A 26,833-nucleotide genomic window follows, 5' to 3' on the forward strand; every position below is an offset into this window, starting at 1 on the left:
TATTCTAGATCTTTCTACAGTCTCCTTACAGCCAGAGGCTCTTTAGACTGTGAAACAGTAGAGCGCGTCTGCCTGGGAGCCAAAAGCAAGCAGTTTGTTCCTCATTTTAACACCAGGTCATCAGAGCCAGGAGCTGCCTTATGGATCTAAGTCCTCAGGCTACCTTCATAGCCTGATCTAACTGACTTCTAAGTTAAGCAAAGGAAACACAGAGTGTAAGAGAGAAAGACTATCTAAATGACAGAAAGCCAAAAAAAAACAACAAATCCCTTAAATTACTGTAAGAAAGAAAGAAAGGAACAGAAAAAACTGGGCTACAAAAATACTTTTCTTTGAGAGAAATCCACTTTTACCGTGTGACTAAATATAGTCCTTGGAATATATTGAAGCCTGTTTTCCATTTTAGTTTACATAAACACAATTAATCAAGAGGTGTAGAATTAAATGTTCAAAGATAGGCCATCAATGCAGCATATGGCCACATAGTGTAAAAGAACTGGCTTGCCGATGGTAGTTAATGCTGACCAAGATCAGGCCTCTGATAAAGGCTAGATTAAAGTCGACTGGATCAAATGGAGCAGGACTAAACTGCATCATCCAGGCTAAATGCAGATGTAATTAAAAGATATTTCTAGCTCATTCCCTTTCAAATGCCTAATATGCATTACAAAAACAGTTTGCCATCTAGCAGTGCTGTTTATCCTGGCTCTGAATTATGATGTTTTCCTTCCAAGCATTAAATGGAATGTTTCCAGAGTAGTTATACAATAACATAATTTCTGAATTACTGGCAATGGCTTCATTTTCCATGGGTGTTTGTGTTTGTGCTAAACAAAACACTTCATACGTGCGAGTGTCTGCGGTTTTGCAAGAGAGTATTTTTGTTACATCTTGCTGGCCGTAACCCCTGTATAAGACAGCTCTGGGTGGGTATGTGAGTTAGGGGTGCGCGATATGATGATATTATTTTGATAAATCGTCAGGTGTCATCAGAGAGTCTGTAAAAAACAACAATCAGTGCATAGGAACTGCACAAACTGCATACTAACAAGTAGCTAATTGGATGTTAGACGATCTTATTCATTTATGTTTAAACAGATTCTTTAAACTTTGCTTTCAAACGTTACCTTAACGCTGCAGCCTCGTTCTCCTACGACCACGTTCTGCCATTTCTTTCGAAATCTCTTCAAACACAGGGGTTTGGATACTTCTCTTCTAATTTTTGTGTGGAAATATCAGATCAAATGTTTATGAGGTCTCAGCAGCGCGAAATTATGACAGATGTCAAGTTGGATTAACGTAAAAGCTGCATGAATTCCGATCTGGCTGTTCGGACTGAGTCGCATTGCTGCATATCAGATACATGTCGGATTTCGGTATCACATATGAAAGCGTCTCAAATCGGAATTGAAAATGTCAGATTTTATGTGTTTATCTGTTCACACTGACACACAGATACACATCTGTGGAAATAGATCAGATCTGGACCACTTTTACCTGCTCTGTAAACGTAGCCTTAGTGTATTTTTGTACACATAATTTATGTTTTTATGTTTTTGCAAAAAGTAGTTTTTCATAGATTTTTTGTGGTATCGTTGTTTTGCTGGTGCATTTGCATCATCACCCTCAGACTAAATTTCATGGTACATATTGTATATCATGAAACTCTACACCCTTACACTTTAAGCTATGTGTTGCTAATAATTCCATCTCTCTCCAATATAACTACTGTAGTCAGATTAAATCCGGAGGACTAACCTCTCAAATAATTGTGTTATTTTGTGATTCCAGTAGCAGTGTAAGCTTTACAGGCCCCATCATCTTTTCCCTTTGTCCTTCTTGTTCTTAAGTGAGACAACTGCTGTGCCAACCTATAGCAACACCCTTCAATTACCATGTGTGTGTGCTGCGTTCATCAGCAATTATGGCCTCCATTGTCCCTCCATCGGCAGATACACACTGACCTTTAACATGCTAATGTATTAGTGCCCTGCAAGTGTTAACTGAGTGTAGTGGATTTTAAAGTGGGTTTTTAGGTTTTGCTCTCAAAAACTTAGTTGCAAGGTTAGCTGTTAGTCAGACTGAAGCTTTCTGGAATACATGGAGCCAGTATACGCAAAATACAGTGGGAACTTGGTTGAATTTTGCAGTAAGAAGAGAACAAGTTACCAGAGATGGGCAAGACTAGCTTAACAAACTCTGGGCTGTTTTTTAGTTATATGTCAAAGCATTAATAAAGCAGTAAAAATCCAACTGTCAGATCTAAAAGCTTTCCAAATCTATGATTTTATTATGTTAGGCTTGCACACATCCATTGAAAAAGGAATGGAGTAAAATTCCTTTTTATTTTGTTTTATCTGGTTTAGGAACTTGTTGTTGGGTCCAAATGCAAGAGGAATGGTAAAATAGTAGTTCTGCTTGGAGCAAAAATTATTTGATCGTAATAAAAGTCCCGAATCAACAGAACAGAATGAGTAAAAAGTGTGTTCCTTAAAGCATTATCAGTTGAAAATACTCAAAGAACTACAAATAAAGAGGTCCATCAACATTTTACACAAGCACATGGAACTGAGTAAATGGACAGTCATACCCAGCTGTGCAAACGAATCAGGATAAGCACATGTATCTGTTTGACCTGTTGGAAGTTCCTGAATATCATGGCTCTCCAGTGAAAAACATGTATCTCCATTTTTTTGATATTTTTACTTTTCTGAATCGTTTGAGCTCAGCAGATGCCCTTTACATTGTGTGAAAATTTCATGATGAATGGACCAATAAAAATGCTCCAAAATTGCTTAGAATAAAATATCTTTCCATTAACTTACATTGAAAGTAAAGAATGTTTTTAACCCTCTCCTGTAAAGTTGCTATTTCGGAGATACCTGTCTTTCTTTGGACAGCGACGATACGTTCCCTGTTCTTTAAATGGTGATGCACATGCTTCTTCTGTCCAAGATGACATTTGTTCATCTCATGAATTAATCAAGTACTTTCCAAACAAACCCCAGGTGTACTGTGGCTGAAAATGCTTCTAACCCTCATCTGGACAATGCCACTCTGTCGCTGTATGTCTCTGTTAAGTGCACTTGTTTAGACTATGGAGAGAATCCTAGGCTGTCATTGTATACCTCCATACCACTGCACCTTAGCAGATGCTGTGAGGCTGCTGCTAATAGACTGACCGAGTGTTCCTTGGCTTTTGGCGTGCTGCTTGATTCTAAACAGCCAACTCACTCAACGTGATTAATAGGACGAGGAGAGAAATTCTCGCTGGGAAGAGACAGTCCTGAAAAGAGGGAAATAGAGAAAGACAGTGTGTGTGTGAGTGTCATGGCTAATGTGCAGCCAAAGGCAGATGGTGGATTCGCACCTCTAACTGTTGAGCCTATCATGCCAGTAGCACCGAAAAGACTTCCTGATGGACGTCAACTAACTGACGTTCCGTCTTTTGGAGAATCTGCACTTTGTTGAGGGAAGTATTTCTGTAAGTCCTTATGACTGTAGAATTTACTAGGAAAGTTGTAGTAAAATGACATGGAGGTGGGCAGTGTTCCCAAGACCATACTAACCCTCCTTGATCCCTCATGGTGAAACATCTCGTCTTACAGTTCTTTTAAAAAATAAGAGAAATTTTGCCTTATGTACTCTAAACGTTCAATCCCATACCACATTTGTGTTTGTAAGTAGTAAATAGATTTTTATTATGATTAGAATTTGATAAAAAGTTATTATTATGAGCACAAAGACAAAACATTTTTACATCTTGTTTTTATTGTTTCTAGTCATTAAAACAGGTGCAGACTTGAACCTGTTGGTACAGAATGTAACACAAATGTAAATGAAATTCATTACATAACTGTGTAATTAACTGCATAACTGCTTTTCAATTGGATAGTAGAACAACAGTAATAACTCTACTGGGATAAAATACATATCGCTGTTGTTGGAAGAAAACCTTGTATCTTCAAAATCACAACTTTATAGGAAAAGGACAAAACCTGCTTTATTTTTAATGTAAGTTAATGGAACCAGACTTTGTTCCAAGTCATTTTGGGCCATTTCTTTTGGTCCATTCTTCATTTACACGCAATGTAAAGGACAACAGGCATTTTAAAATTATGTCAAAAAATGAAAAACAACAAAAATGGAGATTTAGCATTGCTCTCTCTTAATTTGCATTAGTCGAAGAACATTTAATCTACTAGTAATAAGCTCTGAGACTCTTCAGTTACTGTACAGTAATGTTGGGGTTATTTCCACTCAGTAAATTCCTCCTGTGCACAGCCTGGACTCAGTGATGCACTCACACTGTCCACTGCACTCCGCCCGCCGCACAATGGCCTCCTCCACAGGCCCCAAAGCTCATGCATGCGTGCGCGGGCTGCTTGAAAGACAGCCCTGTCGGAGCCCCTTTCACGCTGCCACTCAGTCCCCGCTCGCCCCCTTTTGAAGTCTTCCTTTTTTACTCTCTCTCCTTCTCTCTCCCCCCTCTAACACATGTAAGGGGAATCAAACAAGTGTTGTTGGGTTTCTCCTGCAGTGGGTTTACTGAGCTGCTAGCTGCCTGACAGCTGTGTCTGTGTATGTTTGCTCTAAAAACAGAGGAAAACAGTGCTAACCGATAGGAATTGGAAAAATGGACACTTTTTAAAGGGCAAGACTGTTTCTTTTTGGTTACTGAGTTTAAGTTTAGGGTTAGATTCAGGTTTAGGTATAAAAATTCTTATTACATGTAAATACTTACACGTATACGACTGCTTAACATTTCGGCCTTGTATGAAAACAAACCTGTGTGTGTGCGTGTGATTTACCCGCCACTCCCGCAGAACTCAGTAGTCCATTGACCCAACACCCCCCACCGCCCCAAGAGCCCCTCTCCCCCCTGTATTGTTTACTTTTTGTCCTGGCTTAGAGAGGATTCCACATGCCTAGATGAAACGGCGGGCGTTTTTAGGGTCATTTACACCCAGAGAGTGTTTGTCTTTGGGGATGGGGTGCTTTTGTCTGCCTCCATGCGCTGACCTCATAAAAGCTGCACAAAACCCACTGACAAGAAGTGCACTGTTCTCCCCTCGCTTCCTCTCTCACCTCCTGCAAAAACATAACCATGTCGTCCTCTTTTTCTGTTTCTCTGCACGTTTTCGTGACTGTTGCATTTCATTTTAAGTGTACCTTTTTTAAAGTTTGTTTTAAATATATTTCCACAGTGGCCACATTTTTGAAGTTTGACTGAAAACCTCAACACAAGGCTGGACCTCCTCCCCATTTCCTTGTTTATATGGATTTTATACAGCAAACTTTTCAAGTATGACTAGAATCCAGTGGCTTGCTGAGCTCTGTGGATATCTGGATGTTTGTCTCTGTGTGTGTGTGTGTGTGTGTGTTTGTGTGTGTGTGTGTGTGTGTGTGTGTGTCAGAGACTGTATTTATGCGCTGTTGAGTGGCATTAGCGGTTTGCTAGGCAGGCAGCTCAGCGATGTCTACATTAGTTTTGCAGTTGGTTGAGAAACCACAGAGGGCTGATCGTTTTCCACCGCGTGCGGGTCTGTATCCTGGGGGGGACAAGAGGCTCTCCGCACATTTTTTCCACTATGCACACCACATTTTTTTTTCAGTACATATAAGTGTTTTCATTAATGAAGTATATTGCAAAGAGATAGTCACAGCAGTTTTGGCCAGAGGGTTTGGTCAGAGTTTGGAGTTTCTGTGAGGTTGAATTGTTTTGTGGATGTCTAGCTAGGCTGCAGCATACCAGCTAATAGGAATGTAAAAAAGCATCAGTGCATTGGTGCTAATTTATCTGTGTTCATTTTGGAGTGTGGTTAGTTAATTGGAATTGATTGTAACACAATTCCATAATGTATGCGCTCATTTTTTGGCCGGAATAAAATTTTAGTTCTTTTATTTCAAATGTAAAAATCCAGAAATGCTTGGCGTGTTGTTTAGATTCCACTACTGTTTAAATAGTTTCCTCTCTCACAGTTGTTTAATTAATGTATATTTGCAAAAAAATAATAATTAAAAATCAGAAACCTTAGCAAAATAGTCAAACCTAATTGTGAATGTTGTTAAGAATTGTAACAAAATTGAACTGTTATGAGATCAGAGATTTATAACCCTGGTAACTAATCTTATGCTGCCTGTGTACGAGTCTGGATGTTCAAAGATTTCAAGAAGTTTATTTTGTTATTGCAACAAATCGAAGGCAGTAAAACAGTCATTTTTTTGTAAACACCTATATCAGCTGCTGACTTTTAATCGTAATTTCGTAATTATGACTTTGTGGTGGCTTTTATGTTCGCTTGATTCGTAATTACATTTTATGGTTAAATATTTAAATTAATAAGTATATAATACAATCCATATTTAGTAACACTGGGCCTCATGCACCAACCGTTCTTAAGAAGAAAGTTCTTCTTAAAACCCTTTTTCACAATTCTGACGAAGATTCTGAAGTTCACCAGAGTTTTCTTATTTGGGATTTGTTCTTAGGTATGAACAGAATCTACACAATCAAGAGCACAAAGGTGTGAACAGCTCTGCGCTTTAAGAACACGTCATGAATCTGACGTAGACTTTTTCTGAGGACGTTTCTCAAAAAACACATTTAGGAAAAAATGTAGGAAGATATTGGTGAATGAGGCCCACTGTTTTGGTAGTCTTGACTAAATATCTATTAAATGCAACTGAGCTTTAGTTGAGCAGAATTAACTCTATTAAATCTAATCTCAACGCTGTTGACAGTCGACTGATTATTCGTCATCTATAGGGGACAAAATAAAGTGTGACCAAATGCTTCCGACATTTGGTTCTACATCAGCTGATTTTTTTTTTTCCAGTTTTGTACCTCCAGCTCCATTTATGACCAGTCAACCTCTACTGCTGTGCGTAGGCTGTTATTTGCCTGGCAGATGAAGACATCCACAGTGTTTGCTGTGTTCTGACCTGCTCTTACTGCAGGTAGGCAGAATAAAACAGTGGAGGTCTTGTCGGTGGCTGACACCTTTCTGCACCCCCCCCAGTCCAATGAGTCTGGAGTACTACTGGCTGATTGGCTGTGGCTGTTGGCGTGGGCTGGTTGATGTGCGGCCGCCAACCTTTTGTATTTGATACTGATTCTTCTTGACAAGCTAAATATTAGGCCACAGCCAAGTACGAAGATAGGCCAGGCCCTTAAAACGATGAGAGAAATGGAGAGATGTAAAAGAAATTGCATCTGCATGTGAAGAAAGCGGCAGGACCACGGTCTGAGCACTGCAGTGTGTAGCTTGTTGTTGCTTATTCCATTGCAGTGTTGAAAACGTCTCTCATAGATTCAGGTAAATGATTTCACTTCTTATAGTTAGGCTCAACCCTATTTTACCCTTGGCCCCTACCACTTGGCCCTACACCTCCATTTTGTGCATCCAGGGCACAATAGGTAATGCTGACCCCCTGCATCATTTATTAATTTCCAAAAAAAAAAAAAAAATCATATTCTAATTGTTGCAAGGTCGGAGATTTACACCCATATTTAGTACACTGCAGAGTGTCTCTGAAACCAAAAGCTTCTGGAGGGTGAAAGGATAAAATTCTGATTTAGTTCTAAAGACAAATAAGCAAATCTTTGTCTGATTTAGAGACTAACTGATTCATCTGGTTGCTTGACAGACTTATGATCTCTTTCGCCTGACAGTTCTCATGTTATAACAGGACTAGCTGACAGTTTCTCTCTTCTTGATGAGTGCTGTGACAAACTCAAACAAACTGCTGTCTCTCTACGTCTCCCAGACACAGCAACACAGCCACCCTCTCCCTGTCTGCCAGACGCACTGTTTACTCTAAGTGGCACAAACTGACAGACGAATCTGCCTGTGGTACACAAACACACCGATTGCTGTGGGCTCCGGTAACAGCTACTGACTCTAACAGACTGGGTGTGCTCACATAACTCGCTCTATTTGGGTCTTTCTGTATGTTTATATTGTCTCTGGCCTGGGACAGATGTTCTGTTCAGTTGCCATAGAGACAGACAAGCCCCTCTCCACCGCCCCCCCCCTCCCCAAACACGCTCAGACATCTGTGAGACTTAACCTGGCTCACTGATGAAGCCGACGTATTTATTTATCTGCGCGTGTATGTTTACACGCTCGCTCTCATAGGGTTTAAAAGGCTGCGCCATCAAATACAGAAATAAGTCGATGTGTAATATATAATAATGTGTATGTGTGATTTTTTGTATATTAATAAAACCAGTGAGCTGAAGTCCCTTGTGAGTGTTCTGGCTTGGAACAGGCATTCCCTACAAGTCACAAAGTGAAGTTGCTCGCTTCAGACTTGCTCATGTACTATAATATACGATATATACTAGGGCTGGGCGATTAATCGAAAAGTAATCAAATTTTTTATTCTGCTAATCCTTCCCCCCCTCTGTATGTTCATGTACTGTCCCCTTAAAAGCTTACTACCGCGTGTGTGGTCACGTGACTCCGCCACATCCAGTCTGCGACATGGAAGCTCACACAGCAGGTAAAAGTGGCCCAAATCTGATTTTCTCACCAAATCTGATTTCTTTGTTTGGCTGTTCACATTATCTTTTAAATGTGATCTGTATGTGACACTCTGAACAGATCAGCTCCGAAACTGACCCACATGCGCAAAAGAACAGAGCTTCACTCTGCTTCACGCGGCTCATCCAGAGGTTAACAATCATGGCTATAAACGAGCGCCAGTCGCTCCCGGAGGGTTCAGCTTCATCTTCGCCAGCATCACAGGAGCCGTCATGAAGCTTCACTGACTGACAGCTGGGCTCATCACCCAGAATGTGTTCAAGCTCGCTGTAAAAAGGGCGTGGTCACTTCTTTGGTTCGTGTCCTCGGATTCTTTAAACTTTGGTTTTAGACTTTTAACTGTTCTTTGATGCTGCAGCCTCTTTCTCCTACGGCCGCGTTCGGTCATTTCTTCCAAAATCTCTTCAAACACGGAGGTGTTTTGGATCAGTCTCTTCTAATTTTTGTACAGAAATATCACCCCAAATGTTTGAGTCTCAGCAGCACGAAATTATGACGAATGTCGAGTTGGATTGACGTAAAAGTCCGAAAAAAGAATTCCGATCTGGCTGTTGAGACGATTTACAAGATATACAGAGAATATTTACAGTACAAACCTTGTTGGTGAACTATGACAGCAAAAAAACAAACAAAAATAAATAATTGTTCATTAATCATAATCGAGGTAAGACATTCAATTAATCGTGATGTTGATTTAAGGTCATATCGCCCAGCACTAATATATACTATATACTATAAAAGATAGAAGTGAGTGTGATATAGTTTTAGGTTATTGTCTTAACCATGCTACCCTGAACAAATCCGAATCTGAACAAAAATACAGAACGCAGAGAAACCCTGCTGGTCTTATTTGTACAGCTCGTCCACAGTTTCTGCTTTCTTGCCTTCGCTTTCCAAAAAAGCTTCAGGCACCTGTTGTAGTGCATTGATGTGTATTAAGAATAACGCAGTAAACCAGGCTCTGGAGACCCAGTCTGGTGCCATCCACGTTTTACGGTGGAATGCACAGGTCAGCTTTCGGAGGCCCTGCGGAGAGTCTGGAGGATCAAAGCACGGAGTGGACCAAGATAACAAACTCACACATCCCTCCTGACACACGTGTGTGTGTGTGCGTATCTGCCAGGCTTTATCAGACGCACAGCGATGACAGGCTCTTCTCTTCAGCCGCGGAGGAGAAAACGCTGCAGAGAGACAGAGCGGCACACTCCGTGCACTTTAAGAGTGATCGAGTGCTTTCACTACTTTTGACTGCTCGCTTTATCTGCAGGTTTCTTAACATCCTCACATTGCTTTGAAGAAGATTGTGGCGACAGATACAAATCAGAACACCCTTTTCACTTTTTTTTAAACATGTATCCACAAAACTATGCGACAAATCATCTTCCTTTTGCTGTTAACCCCTTAATCTCTAGTCAGTTATTAATCCTAACCTTTTTAGCTCATTGGGACCAAACGCACTTCGTCATATTCTTTACTTCATAACTTTCATATTCGTAAGCTTCATTCTAAAGGTGGGTGTCATATGAGAGCTGTAACTGTCTTCTTTCCAGTCAGATAGATGGGTAATGTAATTTTAAAACTTTATAATAGAAGAAGCTGCACTCACAATTTTTTTCTACTGAAAGTCGACCCATTTTTCCACACAAAACACAAAAATTTACATTTATTTCATGCAGTTACTGAATAATTTGCCTCATGATTTGGGCCTGTAAATTTAGATGGAAAAACTGAAATATACCCACGAGCATAAGAGGTTAAAGAGGTGGGTAGAGTAGCCTGAAGTAAAAATGTTGGTACTTGAAATAATGACTGAAGTAGAAGTAAAAGTATTAGGTTCAAAACCAGTATTTTTCAGGATACATACAGGTTTCTAAATAGTTCCTGGCTTGGATTTATGATTCTAGTAAAAACTTTGTAACAGGTGTAGAATTTTTACATTATGTGAAGGTTCTTTAAAGCTGCACTTTATAAATATATATATTTTTAAATTGATAGAAGTAGCATTACTGAGTAAGGAGAAAAACACACTGAAACATATTGGCTGTGCACTGCTGTAAGTCATTCTATAAAGCCCTAAATTATCATCTAAAAGTCGGAAGTGTTGGGTCAGACTTCACAGATGTTGTCATATGTCTTTGCATATTAACATCACATGCACAGGCGTCAGAAAGCAGGTCCAGCTCGATGTTTTGGGTTGACATGCAAAGTCGACAATACAATCATGAAGATATGATGACCATAGTAGATAATTTACTCACATCTTCGGAAGACAAATCGTTCACCAGTTCTCTTTGAATACTCTTTCGCTCGCAATCATCAGATCCGTCTGCTCGAGGAAGAGATTTGAAGCACGACTGACGTTACAAACCTTTATTTCACACATCTTGCATCCAAAAACACATTTCCACCAGAGAGATTTCCAAGATCTCCAGATTCCCCAAATCTTAACAGTTTAAAGAGGTTCTTTTTACACCTTCATTATAAGGTTCCTTACGGAACTAAAACACATTTTTATTTTTAAAAGTGTAGGAACTGAGGTTTGAAAAACAAATCATAATCAGATTTCTGCAGTTATCCGATTATTCAATGGTCATGTAAACACCATACTCCGATCTAGAAACCCGATTAAGAAATCTGATAAAGAGGCTGGATTTTAGCTCAGTAATCAGATTTCTCAGTGCATGTAAACTCTTACTCTGATTTCTTTTGGATTTCTCAGTCTGCGCATGCACGAGAACAGATGGTGGATGTTGCGAGACGCAGCGAAACACTGTTGAAACCAAACACGAAATAAAGGATTTGAATATTTTTCTAGGTGATGTCAGTTCATATTTCCAGTGAGGCGATGTTTAAGAAAAGCTGCAGTATGAAGTTTGAGTTTTACATCTTTACGTCTTCTTCTGTGAGTCTGTTGGCTGGTTGCAAAGCAGAAAACCGATTATTGCCTGACTCATGTAGACCCTGAGATTCCCCATTACCTGATTACTCAAGTGCATGTAAACGTGTTGATCAGATTACTGACAAAATCTGATTTTCTGCAGTTATCGGATTATTGAGTGCATGTAAACACACTCAATGATCCTCTCTTTTTGAGATAGTTTGGTTTAAGGCAAGGCACGGCAGCAGAATTAAATTTTACTTAAAAGCACATGGGACAGAGTTCCTGGCTCTGCTCTTAAGACTTATTACTATGAATAACTATGAATTCAGTAACAACTGCAAAGCTGGTGTGTAAGTTATGTAGTTATAAAAGTGAGGAATGGGAGTGCGGATCTTTAGAGTTTGAGGATTGAACACGCCAGACCGGAGAAGAAACCCATCCATCTCCTGCAGGATTTCTGGCGTGGCTAGCCATCCTCTAAATCTCGCTTCGAGTTGGGCTTCACTGGGAAGATGTAGACAGAGTGGTCAGAAGGACGGTAACATGTAGGGTTTCACTCCTCTTAGCCTCTTGGGTGGGATCGTGTGTTTTGGCTTCTAGGCTAACCTTGGATCAGCATGTGAGCTGGTTGTCAAGCAACACTTTGGACAAAAAAAAACTTTTATAGCAAAAGAAAACAGCATTAATGTTCTTAAGAGGAACGACTTACTGCAGATCAGTGGTTGGTCAGCTACTCTGCCAGATTATGGTCAGACAGGTCCACCTAAGACCACCGACACAATTAACTGGATCATTGTTGAAGCTGCTGCCAACTTCAGTAGAAACTTTAGTCACTTTGCCAACACTCTTGGATAAAGATGTCAAAAAGGGTTATTTGGAGTGATGTGACAGAAAAAACACTTCATGATTCTTAAAAACCTCTCGGCGGACGATTCTTTGTAGAATTTTTTTTTTGTAAATGAGATGCGCAAGTATGAACAACCTGTTTAACACTGAAAGTACCTCCACATAATGTAAAGGTTCAATGCCAATTAAAAGTTTTTTTTTTCCTAGAACTGTTCATCCAAGCCAGGAACCATTTAGGAATTTTTATTTTTAAGACGGAAGACCTTAGCAAAGGTCAACACTATGAGAAAAAGTGTTTGCTCATTGAGGATTTACACAGGAGACTTCACCCTGACCCCAATAGTCACGCTCCAGCAAACTCCCACTGCTGTAAAACACCCCTTTCCCCCTAGTTAATCTTTAACCCGTACAAACACACAATGCGTATAATAAATAACCAGACCCATTAACGACAGCGAGAGGGTCTCTCTCTGTTTCTCTCCTTTCATCCTCTCTTCCTAACCACATGAGTCTGGTTTAAATTAGCTTACTCCCATACTCTAACGTTTCCCTCCTGACCTAGCCCACAATGCTTAGTCTCAGCTTTTCTGTGTCAACATCACAAGGCTTATCTAAAAGGAAGAACATACATGATGTCATTGCAATCTTGTGCTCTTAGCATGAACACCAATGTGCATTGAAGTGCAGTGCAGCGTGGGAAATACGTGTGGTTTGACAAACGTCATTCACAGACAGCCCGACTGGACAACAGGAGCCAATCAGACAGCTCGATGATGTCACCAGCTGGGCAGCATGTGCGTGTGTGAGGCTTTTCCCGGCCTAAAGAGCTGTTTGTGTTTCCTAACTGCTGGGAAAACACAAGACAGAGTGATGTAATGAGAAAAATAGAGGCTAATGTCCTTAAGTACGTCCATTAGCACGGGACTGTGAAGTTGTCCACCAGTGGCAGTGTTGACAGACAGGACGATCCATCCATCAGTAGCACCAACGCTAGTCTGTGAAGGAACTTTAATAGAGAGTTTTTCCCTGATTCTAACCTGAGGTCGGCTTGTTTCATCAGCGTGGAGAAGGATTTGGAGAAACGCTGGTCTTGGGTCACTGTAAAACCTTCCCTGAACAAACAACATACGGTCACTGTCTTCCATTAAGACGTCTGGCGCTCGAAACGTTTCTGCTCCAGCAAGTCTCTGTATCTAAAAAGGATTGTGGATCCATTAAAGTGACCTTGTCTTGAGGCAAAAGCATGAAGTCTTGGGTTTCTTGGATAACATCTATGTCTTTCATTCATGCCTTTGCAAAGAGATAGAGAGAGAAAGGGGGAGTTGGAAGTCTTCATTTGGCCTTGGGACTTTGCCAACTGCACTGAGTTGCCTGGCCACTGCAGGCATTGTGTGGAATATGTCAGCCTGCAGATAAAAAGAAAAAGGCACCAGACAATTAACTGAGGATGAATTAAACAGGTTAAACAGCCTTACTGACTGTGCCATCCATATTGCCTTTTAATTCCTGGAGACAAAATATCGCAACAGGTCCGTCAGCTTTAATAAATCAACTCAAATCCACCCATAGAGTCAACAAGTGTTTCAGTGAGTCGTCCCACAATGCCTGCTTTCCTTTGCTTTCTCAACGACGGTTCATCCGTGAGCATAGACACAGAGTCGCTCTTCTTGTTCTCCTTTTCTGTCATCATCCACTCACTCTTTTCTGATTTCCATTACAAAGAATTATTGACTTTCATAGAGACACCATTCTTTGATGGGAGCTAGCTATGGCGTGTGAGGAGTACGTATATAGTGTCCGTGTACGCGTACCCACTGACCTATAGCTTGGACACAACAGAGCGGGTTCACAGGACGAAGTTCAGCTTGACGCTTCTTCTTCTTCATCTTTTTCTTTTTCTTGCTCTCCTTCTCCTTCTTCTCGCTCTCTTAGCTCCCACCCCCTCTCTCTCTTTGACTCACTCTTTCTCTAAAAGTGTGCCCCTAAATCCCCCCACCTTAACCCCACAGTACCATGATTTAAGATGCTGAAAGGAAGGGGCTCAGGGCGGGAAAGGTGGGGGTTCTGAGAAAAAAAAAAAAACCTCGAAGATGGACTCTCGGCCCTGGAGCAGATGGGGAAAGTTTTTTTGTTGTGGCGTTTGCTGAGGCTGGCGGGGTGGCGATAGGCTAATTTGAGTGGCATAAAGCCGGCCCCCTTTCAAATGCAGAGCAGGACGCTTTGATGGGCCAGGGATGAAAGTATGAGTCGAGGAGAGGCCGACGGAGGAGGGTGGAGGAAGAGGGGGGTTAGTTCTTTGTCCCAGACAAGAAGGCATCTGCTGGGTTTTGCCCTCTTGTCCAGGACGAAACCCTGAAACAATGACAGCCAGGGCCGGAGAGTGTCATCACAGCACATGAAAAGGGTCGAGCCGCACGAGTGTGTGTGTGTGTGTGTGTGAGAGTGAGAGAATTACAGAGAGTGAGTGTGTGTGTTTCTGCAAGCAGAAGACTCTTGAATTCATGCATCACCCCTCTGTACAGCTAAATGTTCCGCAGAGAACAGTGCCGTTCATGAGGGTGGGTGGCGGCACGATTGATTTTTCCCCGTCGAGAAACGAATAAACTTGTTATTTTGGTGAGGGGAGAGCTATTGTGAGTGATCAGTCAGAAAGGATCTGAAGAGTGGGTCAGGGTGGGGTGGGTTCAGGGGGGTTGAAGAATTGGTGGGGTTTATGTGTGTATGTAATCAGGGTCTACAAGCACAGGCTGGGCCAGTGGGTAAACACTGGAGAATTTCATGGTGAGACAAGAGCGAGCTCCCGAAACAGGACCAACAAAAAGAGGAGAAGTAGAACTAATTGAAAGAAACGCAGCACATTGCCTTTGATCTCTGAGAAGACTCCCTGATGTTAGCACTTTGAAGAGAGCGGGAGAGCGAGGGAGAGCGAGTTTAGAGCTTTTGTTCCCAAGCTCAGCTTGGAAGCAAGAAAAGAAGGGCGAGAAAATGAATACTGTTTAGATCTTAGAGTTTTCAGGTCATTCCTTATCGCAAATATCAAAGCCCCAGAAGAAAGAACTAATGCTAATTGATGTTATTGTTTTCACATAATAATACTTTGTGTCATTGATTTAAGATGAAACATTTCTTTGCCTGCATTAATTTAACTCATTCAGTGTAACGTAGCAACAGGAAAATGAAATGCTGTTGTTACCTGCACATTTGGTATAGTGGAGAATATGATAAAGCTGCTCACTTTGCGGTGCTGCTATAGAAAAAGCATCATACCGTACCAACTGAAATAAACTTTGTCTCTCTGTTGATTCTGCATCAAAGTTCGTTATCACCCTCTGATAGTCATATTGTGGTAAGCTGTAATTGGATCTTCTTGTCTTTTCTTAGGCCAGTGTTCTGCCTTAAACACCTGTTGCTGCAATATTTTCCTACTGCAAGTCTCAGAACATATTTCATTTTTATTTTATCACATCATTTGACCACAATATCTCAGCAAAATGTTTAACTAGACAAAGTAACAGCTTGTAAAAAGTTTGAATGTTTACCTCAGCGCCTACTTTTTATTGGCAGAATGCAATCAAATAAACACAGGAATGAATTAGGCACAAAGAAGTTTAGAGCTATACTAAACTATGCACTTTTATTGTCTGTTGTAGGTGATATTTGCCCTGAATCAGACTCTGCTTCAGCAGGAGAGTCTCCGGGCAGGAAGTTTGCAGGTACCCTACACCACCGAGGACCTCATCAAGCACTACAACTGTGGGGACCTCAACTCCATTATTTTCAACCATGACACTTCACAGGTATACAAACATGTTAACACAGTAGGAATATGAAAATTCTCACCAGCTTGAAGAACCTAACATTTCTGATAATCAGTAATACTGGTTGATGTATTTTTATAAGGTTACAAATGAACTCCAGTAGTTTTTATTGAAGATTGCTTTACTGGATACTGCGCTTGAAATGATTGTTATTGTAAAAATAATTGTTTGTTGTTTGAAATTGTAAGAGATTATTGTGTTATGTAATCTTAGTCTTGCTCACTTCATCCCAAAACGCAAACAGCTGCTGTTCTCACATCACTTAACATTGGCTGCCATATCATGCAATGGTCAGTCAAGGTCTTATTACAAAGCATGATATTAGCAACGCTTAGCACCTGACGGCATGTTTGGTTTTTCAAAATAGTATCTCAACATCACATGAGGTTTTCTTATGAAAACATTATTTATACAATATTTCTTATTATAGTAGAATTTCCTCCAATAGCAATACATTTTTGGAATATTAATACAGGCCAATTTTTCCAGCCAAATATTGAATGTTTTTGTTGTATCATCTCCCACATAGTACCAGCAAAAAAACTTCCTTGATCCAGCCGCTGCCACATGTTCTCCCATAAACAGGGAGAGAGTACAGGACCAGTCCGAAACTCCAGTCTAGTATCATTTCCCTTAACATAATTTTGTGATAATTTCAGGTCCCCAACTTTAACAACGCCACATTGCCCCCCAGCGAGCAAATCACGGCTCAGGAGATCGACAGTTACTTCCGGCAGGAGCTCATCTATAAGCGCAATGAGAGAATGGGCAAGAGGGTCAAAGCTCTGATGGAGGAGCACCCTGACAAAAGCTTCTTCTTCGCTTTTGGAGCAGGTGGGTTCTACTTTTTGAGTTGTACCTTTTGTACTATTTGATCCAAGCTATCTGTGGGAATTTGGTGACTTATACTTCAAATCCATTACAAATTACATTACACAGCCTTCTCTGGTAAAACTTATCCAACTCGAGTGTTGCTTAGGAGGTGTCTTGCATTTTAGACACTGTGTTTTAAATTCTGTTTTAATGAAAAAGGAAACAGATCTAGGGGAATTGAATTCACCATGGAATTGGCTCTGCCCTGAGCTGTTGTGGTGCACAGATTTTTGAAATAAACTACAGCTGCACCTGTGATTTCATACATCAAAAGAAACAGAAACATCCACCTGCGGATTTTAAGTGTTGCAGGGTGTTCTTGAGAAAATAACTCTCAGCCCAAATGCAAACACTGCTGCTAAAAAAAACGCAGCGGTCACGTCACACAGATTAAGAGAGATTATGTGGTGACGAGGTTGGTTTCGTCTGTATTTGCTCCCTTTCATAGACACTTACAGTACAAACACACACAAAACACATGGTACATTTTGGGCACTAAAGCCCTATTTGGACAGGATTAGTTTTCCATGGGGAGGTGGGGTAATGCCAGTTTACCTCAAGACATCTGTAATGTTTAAGAAGATACGGAATAAGAAACCTCGGTCTAAATGACAAAGATGGGAGTGGCTACTCGATTTGTGTGCTGCCTTCACCCCAGAAAAGAGCAGAGAAGATGTTAAAACATTTAATTTAGCCTTTTTTTTTTTTGGTTTACCTAACCAACCTAACCATTTACCTTTCTGTTGTAAGTGAAAGCAACGCGTAATGAACATCGCCATTAGCTTGGGAATTCACAGCAGTCAGCTTCACCGCATAAAATCATATTTTCTGAAACTTTTACCTTCTGAGTTGTACACGTGAGACAGGACGGTAACGTTACACTTCGACTTAATTTTAGCCACAGAGAACAATGAAGCTGAAATTGGCTTCCCATTCACCAGCTTCTTGTTTGAATTTTCCTGTTCCACCTTAAATAGTGCAGCAGTTACGGGAAAATTATAGTAAGAAAATTATAGTAAGCTTTGTCAGAGAACACAAGTAAACGCTTCTTTGCGTGTCCCCATATCTAAGAAACTCGCTTTTCTGTAGGAAATGCAAGCATTTTCACTGCAATGTTGTTTTGCACAGGATTAAAATTACCTAAAGTTATTTTTACTGCTAGTTGTGCAGAAGGTAAAAGGCACCAGAATCTTACTGACGTTGGAGCACTTAGTCGGTAAAAAAAATTGGCATGGCGCATTCGGACAGGACTAAAATCACTGATAGACGCCGGTAATCATTACATTTCCCCACTTTCCCTAGTAAAAGTAACTCTGTCCTAATAGGGCTTGAGGAAGTTAGAAGATGGGTTCGGCCCTGAAAGTGAAAAAGAGTGAATCGTTTTCCGAAAATAGTCTTGGATATCAGTCCTCAAAACTGACTTCATTCCCTTATGCTTAATGTTGAAACCATAAAATACATCTCTTCGTGCTTTACTTCGTGGTCTTGCTAATGTTATCCATACTCCTACACTGAAAAAAGTATCATACTCAAATGTGTGCATTATTTTCTCATGAATAAAATATATTACACCAACACAGTTATTGCCAAAAGTAAGTATTTTAAAAGACACAGTTGTGTTGATGTAATATATTTTATTCATGTAAAATTATGTACACGTTCAAATCATGTAAATTCAGTGCAGCATACATAAGCTTATGACCAGTACGTTTTTCATTCGACTTCATCCCCAGTTCAATGTGAGGTCACCTGTACATCATCAGTAGAGCCGACATTAAATGAAATGATCCCCAAATCTGATTATGGCTACTTAGAACAAATGACTTAAATTCTTTTCATTGTGAGCTGTGCACTTGTGCAGTGAGGAAAGAGCTTAGCATGTTGATGTTCAGGCTGTCTGAACCACCATGGTGAGAAAGAGAACAGTAAGTGGGGCAGTTGCTCCCTGACCAGGTCTACCAGTGATCCAAGCAGAAAGCAGATCATTTATAGACTCCTGCAGTCTGTTTAAAACCAGACTGGAAACTTGTGGGATTATAAAGGCCACAGACCTTCTGAACTTTGGAGAGTTCATATGGTCAGTATAGGAGACTGGAGGAAGTCAGTGCTTTGTTCGAGCTTGATTGGTATTCCTGAAGAGGAACTATTTAATTGATTACTGACCAGATCCGTAAGTCTGTATTTTTACAGTCTGATAATTGTGCAGTTATTTAGTTTTTGTGGAGTGAATAGTCTTCTAGACACACTCTGTTGTTATTGTTACTTAATGTTATTTATTTTATTATTATATAACAGTTCGTTCCGGCCATGCAAGCTGATTGGTTGAGAAGCATTCTAACCGTTTTTCACAAACACTGTATCACTCGACGTTGCTAAGCAACGACTTTGACAGCTGTACGAGACGCTCAAGCCATTTGAACGTTTTTACTCCTTACTTTGCCACAAACAGAAAATGGACACTTTTGAGATCACATTTGACCGACAGCCGATTTGGTCAGACTCTGAAGATGAGATGACACTAAATTCCCAAACTGTCATCACCACTGAGCAGCTTTTCAGTCGGCAGCTGAGGCAGAAGAACAGCTAAACAACCCGGAATCAGCCAGAAATGAACCCAACACCATTCGCCAAACTAAATGGGCTGTAAGATGCTTTACAGACTGGCTGGAACAAAAAACATTAATATTGATCTGGCAAAAATTGACAAAACTGAGCTGAACTTGATATTGCAGCAGTTTTATGGCTCAGTCCGCACTTCAAAAGGTGAGGCTTACAGCAGACTGTGCAGCGATTGAGTGGAGTTCGTTACTCTGACGTAGCAGCAAGCTGCTTATTAAGGAACTATAGTTAGGCGGAAGGAACTAGGAACATTAAAACATATTAAACGCCGCGTTCACGGCCCAGTTTATTAATTTACTACTTTATTTATTTAACTGCTGGATAAAAACAATAGAACACTCGAGGCTGTGTGTTATCTCGAGTAACATCACAGCCGAGATGTCATTTTGCGATAATACACTCCCTCTCGTGTTCTGTTGCTTAATTAGATAATTGTTTTGTAATCCTGTCATTATTAGATGTTGTTAGAAATCCAGACAAACTGTGTCACGAAAACTTCCTCTCTTAAAACGAATTTGGCTTGAATAGGGCAAAAATCACTGCTTTCCCCACGGCTCTGTGCTGCAGCTGTAGTTGTGTATATTAAAGGTGGGTGTAAAAGCCTTTAAAGCGTGTTAGTAGGTTTCCCAGTTTTCCAAAGGCATGACTTCACTTTTACTGTTAATGATGGTGTGTAGAGCACATACACACACACACACCCATGCAGTAAAACCCAGGTTCAGTAGAGTGCCATCTTCAAATGCCCTGAGAGAAAGATGAAGTCAGTGGAGTCTGTTTCTGAGAGGGCATACTGTGTAGCGGTGCTCCAAATAGAATGAATTGGCTGAAGTTAAAATGCTTGCTGCCTGCCACAGTTGCTCTCTGCAAAAAGATTCACAGATGTAAGATTCTTAGATCATCCCATGCATTGGCCTCTCCCAAACACCTTTCACTCATGTTCACTAGTTACAATTATAATGAACAGACTTATTTTCACTGTTAAGTCTCACTTTCATTCACTTATTAATCTTGCAGTAAATAAACCTGCAAACTTGTCACATTTCTGAAAAAGTTCGCCATTGTAAATGCTGAATATGTCATTTGTGTGAATCGTGTAGATTTGATGAGTTTTTCATTTTTGGAGGAGAAGAGAATCCCTCCTCACTCCCAAACACAGCACAATGTCACTTCACAGTCATTATTCAGCCATTCCACAGATATAAGATTTCATTTTTAAAGGCCAACAGAATTAAGATAACATTACCGAAATGTGAAAAGAGAGCCATGTTTCATGGGTAGTAAAGTTGGCTTCAGTTTCCCATATTTGGATTTCTTTCCTCGTCAGCTTACGATTGATGTTTGAAAAATGGTTAACGTGTTATCTTTGTTAGTGACCAAGACAGTTCCATTTCGTTTTTGTCTGAAACTGATGTAGAACATGTTGATTTCTGTGAACTGTGGTGACCGCTGTGAGAGCTAAATGACCATATACATGGCAGCCATTGAGGTCCAAGTTTTTAGAATGGCCTTGATTTATAGTAGATGTGGGATTTCAAAAGAAGATGTCTCCCAAATGTCATTCACACTGACTACTTAACCTCATATGAGAAGCAAAAGGGTTTTAGCAAAAAAATCTAAATACTTAGAAAACAGTAGAGTATTCAGACATGACTGCATTTGCATAGTTGTTGAACTAAATAATTCCACAGCAGTTACCCCTGTAGTTTAGTCTCAGAGTGCACCAGAATTTTATATTAAAATCGATAAGATTTTCCTACAGGAGCGATACTGCCGGACAGGGATTGGTTTCTGAGTCATCTTTTTCACTCACAAATTTTAATGTCTGGTATTATTCACATGCCATACAACTTTATCTATTCTGATACTAATTCTGAAATTTTGAATATTAGCTGATACTGATCAGATTTTTAGACTACTAAGCTTTAAACTAGCAGTTTTTATTGAAGTACTTAGATGGGCATCTAAAAGTGGGGTATCATGCTCATACTAAATAAACTAAAATAAAGAAGTACACAGCTAAAAACTTCACATCCCAATGCGAGTGAGTGCTATTTCAGGTTAGATTTGTTACACAATTGGATCAGATTCAGTCTATTTTTTCCCTACAATATCTGATCCAGCATCAATACTGATATGCTGTTCATTCCTCAGTTAAACTCTACTTTCTTTTTGAATTGGCAGTGATTAGTTGGCAATTTGGCACGATAATAATGCTTATGTTAAATTCTTTTTCTGTTGTTTCTAATGGCCACATAGTGTTTTTAGATTTCTTATGTAGTATTTTTAAAGACTTTCTAGTTTATCTTTTTTTCTCTAAAGTATTTAGGAATATTTGAAAGGCCATGCTTGGTTCATTATTGTTTGTTTGACTTTTTCTCTTTTTTTAATACTGATTAATTATCAAATAAAGGGTTTAAGGGGTTAAAGAAGAGGCAAACTTTCCTCAAATAAATAGATTAAATAGATTACACCTCCCAGCTCTAGTGTCATTATTAATTTGTGAATAACATGAATATAATATTTTATATTATTTATATAATTCTTTATTTGTATTTTGTTCAAAAGAGAATATCAGTACGTGAACCCAGTATCGTGAACTGAATGGCGGACTGAGTTTGGCGGTGTCACACACAGGTAATAAATAGTGAGTTCTCCCAGTGCAGGAGCGGCTCAGTAGGATTCATGTCAGGAACTGGATCACAGAGCCAGAATGTTCATGATCCAGTCCCAGGACACCAGAGATTTGGACCAAATACCTTAGAGTTGAATTTATCCACAGCTGCAGTACCTGGTATAAACTGCTAAAGGTGAAAGAAAGAACACACAAGAAGAAAAATCCACCCTATATCTCTGGGCTTTCCCCCCCTTTCAGAGTGTGGTCACCCAGGCAGCCTGAGCATCTCCCAACAAAGCATCTGTTTACCTCTCCAGAAACAAAACGCTGATAAGATAAGGAAACCCCCTCCACAGGACAGGCCGTGTTTACGTATGCCAGGTGAAAGACAATGTGGAATGCTTGGGTGACGATGTTAGCAATTCCAGTGTAACTAAACACCCATCACTGAGGTTAGATCTCTCTGATTAGAAAGCCTTGGAAGGAATCTGACCGAGGGTCTAGAATGTCACCTTCTGTCTAAAGCTGTGTACATAAGCAAATGCTGACAAACCTTTGGCTCGTCTAAATGAATCTTGTCTGTGGAAGATATTAACACCTCTTCAGTGAAGCGATTAGGGCTCTTTGTCGCATTACTTGGGCTGTTGACACCCAGTGGTGATAGATTAGGAGAATGGCATCCACAAACGTGATTGGACTTTTCGCAGGTCACCCGAGTCGTATGCTACGGTTCAAGAGTTTGGAATCACCGTTTCCAATAATATCAAATATTTCGATGCCAGTAAAAAGATGCTGCTAGGCTAGAAGTGATTTTTAGAAAGCTGTATAAATTAAGAAATTTTAGATGATTCTGTGATAATTGAGGAAGCTCAATGGACGGGTAGGGCAAAGTGTTGGGGCTACATGGTCCTCCAAACTGAGTGTTTCCAGAGACACACTTCAAGTGTATTTCTCTGTAAATTGGCTTGTTTATTTTTTTATGTAGAGAGGAGTTCATTATGGGTCTGTAGTAAACATATAGAAATCAAGTACATTGGTTCCATATCGTGTTTACATGTACATTGAAATGTTCACTGTACTTTACTTTTCCTAGTGTCCTCATGGCATATATGCCTTGGAATGTCTCTTCTTACATTTTCTCAAATTATTTCTTACTCAAAGCTCTTAGAAGTGAAGACATACAGTGCAGAATCATAAGCTTTTAATCCATAGCACATTTTTATTTGGAAGAGTAGATTATTATTATTTGAATTGGATGAAAAGTTATTGTTGTGAGTTCAGTCTTGTTTTGCAAAAAAAAAAAAACATTTGAATTTTGTTTATCTTCATTGAAACAAAGCTGGAAAAAAGTCAGAAGTGCAGATACTGTTGGTTGTAAATCAAACGTAGATTGATACATTAGGTAAATTGAATGCATAACAAAATGGCAGTATAGCGAAATAACTAAAGACTTAATGGCGAATTGGTTGACTTCATTGCAAAACACTTGCCCATTAATCCATAAGCCAGTTAACAGTGTATTAAACAAATGTAGAGGAATAATCATTGCTGAAAGAAGTGTAAGATGAAGTGAAGGATGGCCTAAAAAGAGTTATGGCGTGTGAAGAGAGGATTATCTGACCTATAGATGACTTCTCTTGCAATCAGAGGTGACCAATGAGGTCAGTTATCCTTTTAGTCAGATATACTCTGATTAGTGTGATAATGTGATTTAGTAAAACTCTGATAAGCATGCACGGCCAGCTAATGGCTAACAAGTGCTTAATTTAGTCCTGTCACGCCAGAATGTACGCAGAGGGAACTTTAGTGCTCTTATTTGAGAGAGGGACGAGAGAAGAGGAGAGGAATGGAGTGAGTAGCTGAAGGAGAGACAGAAAAAAATAGGAGGGGTGATTTTGTTCAGTGGTGGGAGAAAATGATGGTGCAATTAAGTTGAACAAAAATGGAATAAGGAAATATTAAGCTCCTTTGATGATGATTAGCAGCCTGCACAACATTTGAAATGTTTTTCTGTAGCACTTACAGCTCAATAGGTGACTCTGAAGCCGTCCGTGTGCTTCAGCTTTCTTCCTTATTGGTTCCTTCTAAGTAGGGATGGAAAAGTATGAAGAATTCCTCTCAATATATCAGATACTGAAAGTACTGATAATGTTTAACACCTGAGGAAACCTGTGCATTAGTTTTGTTGGTGTATTTTCATTTTGTTCCTTTTAAAACTTTTTAGGCAGCCATGGGATGCTATGAAAGTATGATATTTTTACTTTTTTTGCGATTTTCTTGGGTTTTAATGTTTATGGAATTTTATTATTTTATTTCATTTTAAATGTAATGTTATTTAATATTAGTGTGTCTATAATGCACAAAGATGTATATCACTGTTGTCGCAAGAAAACCTCGTACCTCCAAAATGGTAACTTTACAGGAGAAGGAAAAAACATACTTTACTTTTAATGTAAGTCAATGGAACCAGACATTTTTACAAGTCATTTTGAGTCATTTCTTTTAGTCCATTTATCATTCATCAATATAAAGGACAACAGACATTTTTTAATTATGGCAAAAACTGAAAACCTTGTTACTTTTTACTGTATTTATGTTTACTTGCATTTATTCTAATGTTTTATGGTGGCAAAAACTGAAAAACAGGTTTGTTGGGGTGAGGAATAATGTGAATAATGGTAAAAAGTGGTAAAAAAAAGTCCATTGTTGCATTTTTGCAATATCCACAAAGAAATTTGTGTATGTACATATTGATTTGTTATAATTCTTTTAACACTAGATGTACACAAAATGAAGAAAAAAATGTCACAGCTCAAATATTTACCAAATTTGCACCAAAATACAACAACGTTAGACATGTACTTTGACTTTGGCATGCTGTGAAATTCAGAATATAGTTTTTTTTCTCCACAAGTGATGGTACAAATGTGGAGTGTGGACTTCTGGGATGTGTAGTGTTAGTGATACTTAGTCAGAACTATGCATAAGTAGAGTGCTGTAAAGAATTAAGTGTTAGACCTAACATCAGTCTAGCCTAGTTAGCCATAAAAGACACTCTATCATACCTTCTCAGTCACATCCTTACCAGTGTGTCCTTGGCAACACACTCACAGTAAGACATACGGTGCAACATGACGAGCACAAATACGAGTCAAATTTTCATATTTCACAGTTCTGTTAAAACATAAAACTGGAATTTTTTGAAATGTGATGGAACAACATATATACTGATTTCAGTATTCGAATACTGGCACTTTGAATGGTTAACCGAGTACTCAAGCACCCGTGTGGAGCCGTATTACCAGCCATCGCTGCAAGCGTCTTAATATAGTGGCTTATGGGTATGCCTGCACAAGTGGGCATCTGTAAGTGCATATGTGTGTGAGATGTGGCAGTAGCAGCAGAGCTTCACAGTCTGCTGAGCTTGGTGGCAACAGGAAGTGTGTGAGTGAAAGCAGAGACAGGGCTAATAGGGCAGTCCCTGCCTGGTGCTCTGTAGGCCTAACAAGGGCTACATTTCATGGCCTTCTCCAGTGGGGATTTCTTTACAAGGCTTTGGGTAGAGAAAGGTGAGGGAAAGTGATCTCCCCCCACTTGCCCTGAAGCCTAGCATCCGGATTCATTCCCTCTTTCATTCTCTCTGCTAGTGCTAGGCAATATACATTACGTTGCAGCTTTATCAGAAACTGCTACCATATAGGTAGATGCACTTTGTATGTTTTCAATTACTGACTGTAAATAGTTTATTAGCCCCCCCCCCGACCCCGTCTAACCATGATGAGAGATCTAACATACTTGTATAGGTCTCACACACCATGTTGATTAGAACTGTGACAATATTGATAGATAACAAAAACCTAATTGCAAAGTATGTGCTGGAAAGAAACGACGCAAAATACGTAGAAAATAATTAAACATTTTGTTTTCTCTCTGGAAATGCGCATTGTGTCAGATTAACCCTTACAGAGCTGTGTAAGGTCCACTTTGGTGTGATTTTAATGAAATCAAATATTCCAATCAAAACAAGCTGTAGCGCAAAAGTTTTAGGCTCCTGATGAAGATTTAATGCTGATTTAATACATTGTTTGGCTAATCAATACTTCATTAAATGCTGGTGATGGAATTTAACCAATTCATGCAGTGACTGGGAGAGAAATCTTAAACTGAGCTTTGCATTTCACACTATCTAACAAGATATCTACTGCTTACTTACTTAAAAAAAAGTCAAGTCAGGCTTTGTAGTCATTTCAGCTACACAGTGAAACGAAACAACATTCCTCCAGGACCAACACAGGAACGCATGTGCGAGACAATACAATAAACACAGTGCAGACAATACAGTACAATAAATAAATATGAAAGACTTACAATAAATACAAAACAGAGCACAGGCAGCACACGGTACTGAGAGCATGTGGAGCTGGGCAAAGGAGGATGTAACATACTATGACATATTAGCAGCTTAGCAGATAGCCTAGCATATATGAGCATAGCAGTCACCGAGGTGGCAACCAGAGCAGCAATATACATTATGCAGTATTTAAAAGCTGTTCTTGTTACTTTTTGCTGTATTTATGTTTACTTGCATTTATTCTAATGTTTTATGGTGTTTTTACAAGCAAAAGCGCATTAA

The 26,833-nt window shown here is 39.7% G+C and overlaps 1 protein-coding gene across 1 annotated transcript in view; it reads left to right on the forward strand.

The window, feature by feature from the left end:
• trabd2a (TraB domain containing 2A) overlaps positions 1-26,833 on the forward strand; it is a 72,730-nt gene that overhangs the window by 11,392 nt on the left and 34,505 nt on the right. Inside the window, exons 3-4 of the mRNA XM_036580726.1 lie at positions 15,927-16,073; positions 16,754-16,928. Coding sequence (XP_036436619.1) covers positions 15,927-16,073; positions 16,754-16,928 — 322 coding nt within the window. The remainder of the gene's footprint in view (positions 1-15,926; positions 16,074-16,753; positions 16,929-26,833) is intronic.

Source organism: Colossoma macropomum, unplaced genomic scaffold, assembly GCF_904425465.1.
Source record: "Colossoma macropomum unplaced genomic scaffold, Colossoma_macropomum, whole genome shotgun sequence".
In the NCBI taxonomy this organism is placed as follows: domain Eukaryota; kingdom Metazoa; phylum Chordata; class Actinopteri; order Characiformes; family Serrasalmidae; genus Colossoma; species Colossoma macropomum.